At 34.2% G+C, this 14014-nt stretch overlaps 1 protein-coding gene across 2 annotated transcripts in view; it reads left to right on the top strand.

Moving 5' to 3' along the window:
• Positions 1 to 12786, top strand: part of LOC142345668 (uncharacterized) — a 68954-nt gene extending 56168 nt beyond the window's left edge. For both annotated transcript variants that reach the window (XM_075397881.1, XM_075397880.1), the window contains exons 7-9: positions 1239 to 1433; positions 5401 to 5755; positions 12095 to 12786. In XM_075397881.1, coding sequence (XP_075253996.1) covers positions 1239 to 1433; positions 5401 to 5755; positions 12095 to 12503 — 959 coding nt within the window. In that variant the 3' untranslated portion in view covers positions 12504 to 12786. The remainder of the gene's footprint in view (positions 1 to 1238; positions 1434 to 5400; positions 5756 to 12094) is intronic.
• The last annotated feature ends 1228 nt before the right edge of the window (positions 12787 to 14014 follow it).

The raw sequence follows: 14014 nt of genomic DNA, 5'->3' as shown, positions 1-14014 counted from the left end.
GTGATTAGATTTTGATCATACGTGACTTACCTCACTCAATAAAATGACTTTTGCACTTTAAAACTTAAGTTTAATTTGAATTTGTTTAAGGTCAAAGGAACTCATATGTGCAGTAAAGGTCCCTAATATGAGGCTTCTGTGGAATGAATTTTAACAAGCTTTATTAATTCATCGCTGAATGTTTTTTACCTAGTTTTTTTGAGCGGCGTCGATTTTTCAATTAGATCTGTATCTGTTTCTATCTCTTTTATATGGCACGCAGGTCTATTCTTTCGCAGCTATTCCGGCAATCTGCCGGCTATGTTTTTTATATTGACATTGATAGACTTTTAAAAATGGCATAAGTTTAATTAGAACCATTAGAAACTAACTACATGTATTTAACAAATTCTCGTAAATTTCAAGAAAGATTTGTCAGAACAATATGTTTTTAATAGACGCGAAACGATGGCGAGGCTTTTACGGGTTTTTTTGAAACTGCAACTCTTCAAAGCCAACACAGCGTCTTTTTTCTGACAACCTGCAAGCTATATTTGCGATTTTTGGTTTGACCAATTTTTGGTCTGACCCTTCTGTCTTTTCGTCCTCAAAAACCCGATAAGCAGGTAAAGCCCAGAATCTTTCTTAGAGCCTTACGGCTCACTAGTCTCTAAGTATGCCATTCATCGAAGCAGTTTACAATTTTTAAAATCCTGATATGAAGGTGTTTCTAAAAGTTTGACCCTCCGGCCTCCTAACACCCCCCCCCCCCCCCCCCCCACCACCACTGTACCTCATTCCAGGCGTAGCCCCAATCACTCACCCTGCATGCTCACCCTCTACTCATCTATTTAATTAAGCTTAAGCTAGCCTCCCTGAGTCGCGCAACTATCTACTGACGAAGTCTACTGCTCGCCACTTGTTTAAGAGCAATTCGCCCAATGTTAGTAGGTTGTGTTTGTTTCCTCTTGTCTGTCGCATTACTGACAGGTCCCAGACACAATTGAGCCTATTTAATATTTAAGTTGATAGCAGAAGATTTTGTATTTTAATATAATGCATACTTCATTTTTTCATGTTTTTCTTGGTTTTTTTGTAGTCTTATCGCTTAGTTTCAGTGAAGAGAGGTCCTAATGGTTTTCTAATATGAAGCTTGGTTTTGTAACGTTAATTGTTTTTTTTTCATAAAGTTTAAGTGAATTTGTCATTTACCTTCATTTACATAGCATATACTTGATTACAATTCCCTATCTATTTAGGTCGTGACCTCGCAGTCAAAATGTCATCCTCTCTCAGTATTAGTAATGTCATCACAGCCACCAAGAGCTGGCCCTCTCTGGATGGGAGTGGATCAGATAACATCACAGACTGTCTTGTATATTCATCAGATCAGAGTGTGGTGATTCTGGCATCGGATAAGGGCCTCCTGTTGAAATATGCATTGAACGCAAAAGGTATGCTACGCTTTCCTGTATGTTGCAAAAGTTTCGCTTAAACTTTCACTTAAAAGTTTGACTTAAACTGCATGTTTTTGTTCAAATTCTTTCAAAAACATAATTAGTCGTTTTCTGCGAATTATTCAACTTTTTCAGTTGCAGACTATTCCACATCAACAGAAGCCAAATCATTCAATACATATTTAATAGCCGCCCTCATCTTCTCAGCCGGCTATTATTGTGCTCGTATTTTTTTTTACTTCGTCAAACTTTTTTTCGCTTTACCATTTTGCCGCTTTTGCGACATTTTGTGTGAAATCTTTTTGACTTCTCTAGGCTAGTTTCTCTCTTCTCTCATTCTGCTAAAAGTGAATTTGAACATCAGTTCCTAAGTAAAGCAATTCAAAATGAACAGAGTCGGTATAAAAAATTGAAGTCAGAAATAGAAACGGGATAAACCCATAAAGCCCAATTTTAGATGCCCGCTACTTGAACGTCGTTCCTATAAGTCTTAGTTACCACCTCTAATGCTTATTGGCGTTGATAGTAGCCCCTGTAGCCTCTCTCTAAGAAACAGAAGTATGTTCAACTACGAAATGCCATCAAAATAAATCGGACTTAAAAAATATTTTTGTACAAAAATCTTTTTTTTTCAATATAGTCTATTCGTTCAATCCCAATCATGCTTATTGGAATCAACGGCGGCTATTTTCCGGCAATCTGCCGGGTATGTTTTAAACTTTTAATTAATAGCTGCGATAAAGATAACTGAGCGGACTTGTTATTTGCTTTCTCTTGGTTTTTTACGACTCAACGAGGAGTTATGGTGATTTCTGTTTTTAGAAAAATCAGTTCAGTGTATTTTAAACAGGATGTAAAAGTCAACACTGTACGTTTAAACAAGTAAATAGGCCAATCTGCGGAGCAAAAATCAAGATACGGGAGAAAATTAGAGTGGTTTTTGTTCATACATCATTTTGATAGAGATAAAGAAGAGTAGAAGTAAAGTTTTTTGCTAAGCGAGCGAAATTTTTGTTCACATGCGGCATTTTCAACGCAGGTTATCTAGTTATTTAATTTCTTCTTCGTATTTCTCATCTTTTTTATAGCATTTGGGGGCAGTTTTATGGTTTACCGTTGTTATTCTAGGGATTTCCTGATTTTTTGACTGGTTTGATATTGATCAATTGCTCTCAAACGAAGTTTCTATCAATTATATTAGTCCTGTTGGTCTTTATACGCCATTTTTGCTTCACCGATTTTTTGTCTGACCGATTTGACTTTTCGACCTCAAAAATGGGATAAACAGGTGGCGCCCACCGGGTTTCAAGTTCTCTTAGAGCCTTTCAGTTCACTAGTTTCAAAGTATGCGATTCACAGAAATTTTTTTGTTATATCTATGGTGTCTATATTGTTATATCTATGGTGACTTATATTTATGGTGTCAAGGGTAGTTTTTAGAGGTTTCTATCATTTATATTAGTCCTGTTGGTCTTTTTGAAGCCATTTTTGGCTTCACCGATTTTTTGTCTGGCCCATTTGACTTTTCGTCCTTAAAAATGGGATAAACAGGTAGTGCCCAGTGGGCATTAAGTTTCATTAGAGGCCCTTAACCGATTTTAGTAGTCCTTCAAATGCTTAGTGTGGTGAAGCCACTGGGAAGGCCGTACTTTAAGTTTAAAGGGTCGTTTTTAGGAGTTTTCGAACCCTAAATGTTTCAATTTTTCGTGTTTTTACGTCATTTTTTGAAGTTTTTGTTGGACCAGTCTAAAATTGAGGGTGTTTAAAGTTAATAAAGGACTCTTGCAAGACATAAGCACTTTTTATGACCATTTTAAGAGCTATAGATTTTGCTACTCCAAACGAAAACACGCAATATTATACTTTTCAGTTTTTTGAAATTATTTTGTACTTCTTTGAGTTTTTTCAGTCCTAGGTGTCAATCAACCTACTCTAGGCTTTGATAATAGGATACTGCATAGCTTCTAGTGGTAATGGAATGGTTTTCAACATTTTAACATCACGATTTTTAGCGTTTGTTGTCATTATTCAAATGTTCCAGCCCCAGGGGCCAGAAAACCTCATTAAGGGTTTGATTATACGTAACTGGAAATTTTTTTATTGGTCATAGAATAGTTTTCAACTTTTTAATATCGCAAATTTTCAGCAATTTTTCAACTTTCAAATTTTTCAACTTCAAATTTTTTCAACTTTTTTGAATTATGATGTCATTTTTTAGTTTTCGCCAGCCTCAAGAGCCCAGGAACCTACTCTAGGGTATAGTATTATGTCACTGGATAGTTTCTAGATGTAATGGAATGTTTTTCCAAGATTTTTTTCCCACGATTTTAAGCATTTTTTTAAAATATATTTTCAATTTTTTTTTTCAAAATATTTTTCTATTTTTTGGATTTTTCCGGCATTAGCGGCCCCCCTACCTCCACAAGGTTTGATAATAAGCTGTTGAATAGTTTTTGGAGTTAATGTAATGTTTAATAATACTTTAATAACTCAAGTTTTTGCAATTTTTTGATAAAATTCAATTTTTTTTGTTTCAAATTATTGGAAAATTTTTATTGTGTTCTCAGTTTATGGATCATTATGCGCCAGTGAAACTATTTAAGGCTTGAAATAGGGATACTGTATAATCTCTTGAGACAATGAAATGTTTCTGAAGATATTAATATCACGAATTTTAGCATGATCTTGTTAAAATTTGCAATTGTTTTTAATATTTTTGAATATTTGTCTTTTTCTGAGTTTACTGATCATTACTGGCCAACGAAACTTTTTAGGTCCTGCAGATGGGTTACATAACAAAACGCCAGAGACAAAATTTGGTTTTGAACTTTTTTTTCACTGCGAATTCTGGAATCTCCGTGGCTAGCTACTGACGAAGCCAACCGCTCGCCGGTCGTTTGAGACATTTCGCCCGATTTTATTGGGTTATGTTTTTGAGTTGTTTTAGTTCAGGAAAGTTAAGTAATTTTATTTAATTTTTATTTATCTAAATTTTGCTTGCTTTTTCAATCGTTCATTTGGGTGTTTCTCTGGCGGGCTGCGGTTGGGTGACTTTTCGAGCAGAAGTATCAATGGTATTTCTCAAAAATGTGAAGTGGCATTTCGGAAGGAATTTGGTAATAAGAGTTATTTTAATGTTTTTCCTTTTCCTTGCTTTTCGCTGTATGTAGCTTTGTAATTGTTCTTTTTTCTGTCAGTTGGCAGTTGTTTATTGAATTACAGTTAACTTTATTGGAAGATGTTTTACAATAGTTGTTTTGGAGTTGCAATTTGTGATTTAATTTTGCCTAACTTTATCAGTTTTGCCATTGTCATGTTATTATGGCTTTCCTCTATTATTGCTTCAAAATTATTAGTATAACTAGAGCGATAGCGCGTTTTGTTGAGCTCATTTTGTTTATCTAACTTGATTCGATTCCGGAGTCTCTCGGTTGTTTTTTATTTTGTCTTTAAGATTTTTGTTACCATATGACGTAATCTTGACGTCACCTTATTCTTTCTCTCAAGCAATTTCTAATAATTGTCGTGCGTGACGTCAATCGGGTGATTAAGTTTTTGGTCACTCGTGAATTACGTCACTCTCAATATGACTTTTCCTCTCTCATTTTGATTTTTGCTCAGTTTAATTGACGGAGATAAGCTCAATTGAGTTTATGTCACTATAATTGAAGGTTTTTTGAGGGCAGCTAATAGAAACAAAGCATAAGTCGTACAGTTTCTAAAAATACGAAATCTCAGCTATTATTAAAAGAAAAATGTCTCCTCCATTCTTATTTTATTTGCTTCTTGAGACTGCCGGTCTACAAAGCTATTGCAGCTGGTATCTGGGAATATAGAAGCTATTTGAATATTGTGCTTAAAATTTTACTCGACATTCCTCTCGTGGGTTAAATCAGCCTCAGAACGTTCTGGAAAAAAGGCGTTAAAGAGGTTGATTTATAAACAACTGGTCTATTATGTTCAGGAAAGTACGAACAGAAAATCAAATCAATCAAAGGCTTCACAACAAAACCAATTTCGATCTGCCAACTTCGGCCGAAATCGTCCGCTGCTGAACAAATCCGAGACCTGCTGGTACTAGAGCGTACGAAGGACACGGGAACTATTTTGTTCACATGTTCCGACGGTTTCGGTGACAAGTGTTATCTTGGTTCTCTAAAAGAGACTTCATTTGTTGTCACCTGTAATCCAGTGTCTGGACTCGTATATATGGGAATGAGCGCTGGAAATATTCTTGAAGTCGACGTGCCAAAGGCAACTTCAGGTTCCAAAACGCAAACCGATGAATTGACATTCAACAAGTCTATTACTATAGCGAGGTGAGTACCAATTCGTTTACTATAGCGAGGTGAGTACCCATTCGTTTTATAATTGCAGAGTTTGAGAACAATTATTTAAGTCGCGTTGGTATCTTTTTTAATGCAGATTTGTATGACCTGATTTTAAAGACATTTGAATGACCGATTTGACGTTTCCAGTGACTTTTATCAAGCTTGACTTTGCGTAATAGCCGTCGTCAGCCTCTCAAAGGCTATTGTACATAGATCTTACTCACTGTTTCAATGGAATGAAATATAGAAATCAGTCAGCAAATTTATGCAAATACGGGCAAGGTCAAGGTGAAATAAAAAAAAACTGGATGAAACAACCTGGTTACTAAGACCCAATGTTTAGTGCATTAAAGCCACCACCGCCAAGAGTTAGTGCATTAAGTTATCAATTTTCCTTTGAGTATACTGCTAATTTTAATTAGTATTAAGATTATTTCCCTTCAATTTAGTTGCCGATTCCACCAAATGTAAAGAATCTTATGAAACTGTGACTAAATTGGAACACTTTTTTGACGCTTGGAAAAAGATCAAGCTGTCGTTAATTTTTATAAAACCTTATCTCAGCCGGCTATTAAAGCGACCCTATTACAATTCAAAGAAATTGAATTGTAGTAGGGTGCTGTATTTTTCTTACTCATTTTCATGATCTGTGAAGCCAAATAGAAGTGATGATTTTGTCACGCCGAAACAGGAAATGGAGCGAAAAACCAAGTGGTTTTGCGGTGTGAAATTTTTGATGTTTTTTGAAAGTTTTGAAGTTGAGTGAGAAAACGCTGTTTGAACAAAAATTCGCTTTCTCGCTAGTGTTCACAAGCAGCATCTTTACGTCGATTTATATTCATTTTTCGATTTTTTGCTCGGATGTATTTTTAAATGGTTTTACCAATCCAGTTGTAATCTATTCGAGGCCTATTTTTTGCTTAATCAGCGAATAATCAACGAACCGACGTTAGTCGGTTATTCTAATATTTTCTGTGACTTATCAATTTCGAAATAACCTCGTTTTTGGAAATTGATTAAATTTGACATCATTTTGTCAACCTTTGAAGTTTTTCGCCAGTTTCTCCACTTGTCTTAGCTTTTTAAATAAATTTTCTTGGTTTTGATATTTCGAGGTTTTGTTTTTGAGAAGAAGCAGTGAATTGTTTTACGGGCCAATTTTTACTAAAAAATGAATATATTTGTGCTGTTTAATAGTTGCTTAATGTCTTATTGCTAGCCACTAACCAAACAGAATTAGGTTTAGTTTGATTGGTCTCGAATGAACTTTCGACGGGCCCTCGCAATTTTAAGAATAAGGTTAACAGATTTTTGATCTTTATGCTCGTTTTCTCGGTATGTAACGTTTTTTGTCTATCATTTTGTTTGCCATTGACTGTATAGAAACGATATCCCAGATTATGCTGTGATTAAAGTTTTGGAGTCCGAGCCTATCGAGTATATAAACAAAAGATATATTTAATAGCCCCTGTCATCCTCTCATCGGCTATTATTTAGGCGCTCTCCATTTTTACAATTCAAAGAATTTGAATTGTATTGGTGCGCTGTCTTTTTTAAAATTCTGTTTACACTTTTTTCGGTTTTTTCAGTTCAGTGAGAAGTCAAATTAGAGTGGTGATTTTGGTCACACTGAAATAAGAAAGGGAGTGAAAAATCGAGTAGGTTTGAGGCGTGACTTGAGATGGATTTTTTTCAGGTGCGTCAATTTGACTTCTGCTTTCAGAGTTTCGTCTCCTTTAGTGCTTTTAAGACGGTACATATGTGTTCTAATTGTGCCTATTTGCCTTTGCTTGAATTCATTAAGGGGCAGCTAAAACTTTAGGACTTTGCCACTATCTGTTGTCACAAAATATTGAATTTTAGATTTTGTCCCCTTTTTCGCATTTATCTTTTGTCTTATCACTCCGTATCATCACTGACAGGTCTGATTTGGTGCCAATTAGGCTTAAAAGAAACCAATTAATGACTCGATTTAATAGCTAGTGCTTTTCATGACTTGGACACTACTTTTTCTCAAAAATTGTGAGTGAATTTTTGAGTTCCGCAAGTATTTATTGTACTTTTTGATGTCTTATCATATAATCTCATTAGGACAGGCCTCTGATGCTACTACTAGGGATTAAGTTTATCGATTCAATCGTTTGTGTTCAAAGCTAGTGCTTTCTAGGACTTTGATACTAATTGTTTTCAATAATAATTGTCGAATTTTTTGTAATTTTAAACTTTATTGTCTTAACTCTTAGTCTCATTTTGGCAGGTCTTATTGTTTGCTAAAAAAAGCTTCAATTAAAGCTAATAATTTCAGTTCATAGCTATTGCTTTTTGTGACTTATACGCTTGTTCGTTTTTTTTTCGAAAAAAGTTTTAGTGTTTTTTTAGTTTTGGTAGTATTCACTTATTCTCATTGATGAATAGTGTCAACAGTGGTCATTTAGGACTCAAATAATTGATGTAATTGAATCCTTCACTAGCTGTTGCGTTCTGTGACTTTTATACTTAGTGTTTTTCAAAAAGTTTCAGCCAGCGAGTTTTATTGCAATTTTTTTGTTATTTTTGTCTTATTATTTATTATTAGTGAGAGGACTCATCGACATTTAATGACGGGTAGCTAATCACAACTAAAAAATTATAGTTGGCAATTTGAGTTTATAGCAATTGTTTTTTGATGTTTATCCTGTCTTCTCAAAAGAAGTTGAATTTTTAGTCTTGCTTGTTTTTGGTGTTCTTGTGTTGTTTTATTGCTTAGTCTGCAAGAACTTATTTGTCATTACTAACAGATCTGCCTTTTAAAGTGGAGTAAATGATTGTCAGGTCATAAATCTATACAATTCTTTGAATTGTATTTCAGGACTTGTCCTGATATGTTTTTTAATTCGCTTTACTTTTTGATCATGTTGTTCGTTTTACATCAGAGGTCTCGATTTTCACGTTTGAATTTTGACTTAATTCACTCACTGTTTCGACTGAATAGAATTTAATTCTTTGAAGCATTCAGTTACGCGATGTGTTGAATATTGTCAAAGTCAAAAGATCTAAAGTGACGGGATAAACCGATAAAACCCGGTCATTAAGTCATTGAGAATTGGGTTGTCAAAGTTCATTAGTGTTCGCTAGCTGACGTCGGCTTTTACTTTAGAAGCTGAATGAATCATAGTTTTAGAATCCAACTGAAAATGCAAGCCAAATTAGAGCATTTTTTGACTTTAAAAAAAACGCAGTCAATTTATCTCTTCTTTTTCTGTTTCAATCCCGATGTGCATCAAGTGCTTCAACGGTGGCTAATTCCCGGCAATCTGCCTGCCATGTTTTGTTATCTGTTTTGTGAGTTCATTAGTATAACAGAGTGAATGATTTTTCAAGTAAGAGCTTGAAAGTAAAGCTGTCGAGGGTCGGTTCCGAAGCCTTCCCGTGATGTTTTCTTCTATGGATCTTTTGACACATTTTAATGGCTATTGATTTCAATTGAAATCACGCCAAAATGTCTACTGAAGTTTTGTGGTATGATTTTTTATCCGACTTTCAAAGTACAGAGTGAAAACAGTCTCTGAAAAGAATGATGTCTCAATGGTGGATTTTTGTTGATGTCCGGCTATTTCACATTGTTTTTTTAATAAAATTTTTACTGTTTAATATCTGCATCAGCCTCTCAGCCGGCTATTATAGTGCTCCTATTACAATTCAAAGAATTTGAATTGTATTTGAGCGCTGTCTTTTTTTTTAAAGATCTGTTCACACATTTTCATGATTTTTGAAGTCAAATTGGAATAGTGATTTTGGTCACGCCGAAAAAGGAAGTGGAGCAAAAACGCGAGTGGTTTTGCGGCGTGATATTTTTTCTTTCTGCTTTTAAAGTAGAGTGAGATAATGGAGTTTCAACAAAAATTTGCCTTCTCGCTAGCGGTTTTTTGTTCACATGCTTCAATTTCTCTGATTTTTACTCTTTTTATTTTTTGGATCGAATTTTTTTTGAAATGGTTTTTGCAATCCAATCATAGTCGTTCTAGGTCTAGTTGTTTGAATTGTACGTCAGGACTTGTCCTGGTATATTTTTACACTTCAAAGAATTTGAATTGTATTGGGGCGCTGTTTTTTTTAAGATGTGTTGACACATTTTTCAATGACTGTTCTTTCAAAACGGGATAAACATGTAGAGCCTGCGGGCATTAAGTTTCATTAGAGGCCCAAGGTGAGCTCCAGTAGTCCTTCAAGTGCTTTGAGTGGTGCAGCTGCTGGGATGGCCATAATTAAAGGTTAAAAGGTCATTTTTCATGTTTTCTGATTTTTTTTTATTTTGTTTTTGTCTTACGTTGAAGTTTTTGAAAAATGATGAAGGCCTTTTGCGAGACAAAATAACTTGTTATGACCATTTTATGTGCTATATGTTTTGGTACTACAAATACAAACATGCAAAATGATACTAATTTTTGCAATTTTTTTCACGTTTTTTTTTTCATTTTTTCATTTGTCATTTTTTGATTTTTCAGCTTCAGGGGCCAGGAAATATCATTTATGGTTTGAAAATAGAGCACTGCATGGTTTCTAGTAATAATGGAGTGGTTTTCAACATTTTAACGTCTCGAAATTTGGCATTTTTTGTATAAAATTTGCCATTTTTTCAAGGTTTCCTAAAATTTTTGTCAGTTTTTGATATTTGTCCATTCTCAAATGCCACAAAACCTATTCCACGGTCTGATAAAAAGTTACTGCATGCTTGTTTGTTCAATGAATTTGTATTAACAATTTAGTTTTTCGAATTTTAGAAATTTTTTGATAAAATTTGCAATTTTTTTCAAAACTTTTGTCTTATATTAAGTTTTTCTTGCCTCAGTAGCCAGCTAACCTCATCCAGGGTTTGATAATATGTTATTAGATAGCTGCTAGGGGCAATTGAACATTTTAATAGAACGAATTTCTATTTCTTGAGTTTTTTCTAAAAATTATTGCCTATCGATCTTTGAGCCAATGAATTTTTTAATGCTTGGAATTGGGTTAATGGAGAGCCTCTAGCTTCTGAGAAATGATTCTGAAGATATTAATATCACAATTTTCAGCAAAATTTTATTAAATTTGGCAATTGATTTCATTTTTTTCCCGTCATTTTTGAGTCAATCGATCTTCAAGGGCCAATGAATTTTTTAAGGTCATGCAGATATAATACTGGACCGATTTCACAAACATAAAATGATCTTGAACGTATTTTCGAAACATGTTTTTTTAAAGAGATGAAATTTCGCCTAAGGGAAAAAAGCTTCAAGAGTTTTAGTAATGAGTATGTTTTTGTTTAGTTTGTTTGATTGTTGTAGTTTCTCAATTTTTGATGTTTTGGCTGGCTATGTTCAATTGATCTGCTGGTCAGGTAGAGTTCTTTTGAGTTTTCCATTCCATTTGAATTGTATTTCAGGACTTGTCCTGCTATGTTTTTTTAATTCGTCGAATAAAAGTTTTTCGTTTTACCTTAGTTCACAGCTTGTTCAACATTTTGCGTGAAATCTTTTTGACTTCTCGAGGCTAGTTTTACATTCTTCTTTCATTCTGCTTAATTTGTTTTTAGACAGCAGTTGCTCAGTAAAGCAACTCAATTTGAACAGAGTCAGTATCAAAAAACGAAATCATGAATAGAAACGGGATAAACCTATAAAGCCCGATTTTAGATGCCCGGTACTCGAGTTTTGTTCTTAGTTAACATCTCTAATGCTTGTTGGTATTGATAATAGCCCGTGTGTCGTCTCACTGCGAAACATGAATATTTTCAGCTCCAAAATGACATTAAAATAGTTTGTACTTTAAAATTGTTTGAACAAAAATCATTTTTTCACTATATGGGAATCCATGGCGGCTATTTTCCTGCAATCTGCCGGGTATGTTTTTCTAACCGGTTTTCAAAACCATTCCTTGTCATTTGGAGGTCTAGTTGACTTCGCTTGGTCAATGACATTCATTTGAATGGTTTTTCTTCAGGACTTGTGCTGCTTTGACTTGTCAATAAAAGACTTCTGCACTACTAACTCGAAAGCCTACTTAACGCCTAATTAAAAAATAAACTATGATTTAAATTCAATTGAGGTCACTCGTACAGTATAACTATAGGCTTATATTGCCTGAAAGACATTCATTTTGCAATTTGGTTTGAAAATAAGGATGAAATTTAAAATCAGAATATCATTTGAATAGTCTTTAGTATTTTTGGATCATTTTAAAATAGGGATCTTAACTGTCTATTTCCTGGCTACTGTCCGGTAATCTATCGGCCTTGATGTTTCTAGATTAATTTCCGAAAGCGTAATGCCGAAATTTGCTCTTTATGGAGGCCATCAAACTTTGTTTCAGTCTATCGAGTGTAAATATTCTTGCTGTTGACAACTACGGACTGAATCTGTTCGCAGCAGATAATTGCGGAAAGATTATTGCTATTTACAATCTCGGAAAGAACCAGGTCATCCAACAAATTGATCTCAATTTCTCCCCGAACGACTTGCTAATTGACGAATCTAGCAATTTGATAACTCTGATGAGAACGAACATGTTTGAAGTGTACTCTCCTAAGGTCAAAGAAGGTCAGCTGCAAGATTACGAGCTGTCGCGGTCACAAAAGTTGAAAGAAATTCCTCAAGAGAATTTCATGATGCGACATTTAGATTTCATAAACCCGAACAATGGACCTCATTCTTCGATATTGGTTTGTACAGGTCATGGGAAGACGTCGAAAATTGATTACGCGGCTGCGTCACTATGCTAAGCAGAAAAAATGGAAATAGAAATTATAGTTTTGCTACGAAAACATCTTTCTATCCTATTATTTTCGTATCGGAATAAATGTTAACTTCCAAGGTCAATGAGATACTTAAATTCTATGGTCACAAAAAGTTTTTGCATAAGAAATTCTGCATCGAACTGCACTATATTGCTTGTTCAAAGGTGCGCTATGTATAAAAGCTTCATTTTGTTTATTTTTGTTATCTTAGCTTTGAAAGGAAAATGACTGAATTTTGTAATTTATGAATTGACTATTGACCAATTTGTTTTCAAATTGCAAAAAAGTAATAAATTTGTATTTTCATTTGAACATTTTTAATCCGAGGAAATACATGCAAGGCTGGATTTCTTTTTTTTACTCGTTGTGGAGACAAAAGTTTATGTATCTGTTAGAAAGTAGTATTAATTTTGAAAAAAAAAATATTTCTCTCAAACGAAGTTTAGCGATTATATTAGTCCTGTGGTCTTTTTTATGAGATTTTTGCTTGACCGATCTTTCATCAGAGCCTTTTAAACTTTTGTCCTCAAATTCGGGATCAACAGATAAAGCCCGGAGTAGTTGAGCAGCTGTCTTAGAACCTTACACTTTTCTAGTGTTAGTATGCGACTGACCGAAACTTTTTAAACTGTATTTTCATGTTGTGAAGGGCGGTTTTAATCGTAAAAGTGTGAGCCCCTAAGCCGCCCACTACGCCCCTAATGCTAGCAGCCCTAAACTCCAGCTGGATGCTACCGATGCCAAACGCTCTTAGGTCTTTTGAGAGCAATAAGCCTGACGTTAGTTTTGCGCAGCAATTTGCCAAGGGTTATGTTTTTGTATACCGATTCAACATTTTTATAGAATTCGGCGTACTATTTTTATAGGGATTTGAAATAGGGAAGCAGGAAAGAGACATGATCTTGAAAATTTTCCGTTTTAGGAGAAAAAGCAACGATGAGGGTAAGTTTTGAGTTTGTGGATCTTTGATATTTAGATCAAATTGAGTTTTAAGCGCAAATTCATAAAGTTTGGAATATAGAAAGATTTGATTAAAAAAGGTAAATGGCTGAAAATCTTTTACTGATCTCTCATTTTCTGTTGATGATTAATTGTAATTTAAAGACCCAAAAAAATAATCTTTTTGATATTGCTGAATTCTGAAATTCACATTGCAATTCCATCTTAGTGCATTAAGGATTTGAATAAACCGTCAGCATAAAATTTTCACGGATCGTATTGATAAAAAGTTTCAATTCGGCGCTCAAAAGCTGAAGATAAAAACTACGATATATAAGTCAACTCTCATTTGTCTCTGATTTCTTGAGTTCATTGTTGATTATTTTAATATTATTATTTCTAAATTGGTATGTTTATACTTTTAACAGGATATCCTTCAAACTACATTTTGTTTTCAAATTGATTTATTTGCAAACAAATGGAAATTGTTCAGCCAATCATTTGATTAGATTATATAGATTTCAATTCAATTGAGACGTCAAAGATTGCACGCAAAA

This window comes from Convolutriloba macropyga, chromosome 9 (assembly GCF_964194025.1).
Source record: "Convolutriloba macropyga chromosome 9, txConMacr16.3, whole genome shotgun sequence".
Taxonomy (NCBI): Eukaryota; Metazoa; Xenacoelomorpha; order Acoela; family Convolutidae; genus Convolutriloba; species Convolutriloba macropyga.
This window is presented reverse-complemented; position numbering and strand designations above follow the sequence as displayed.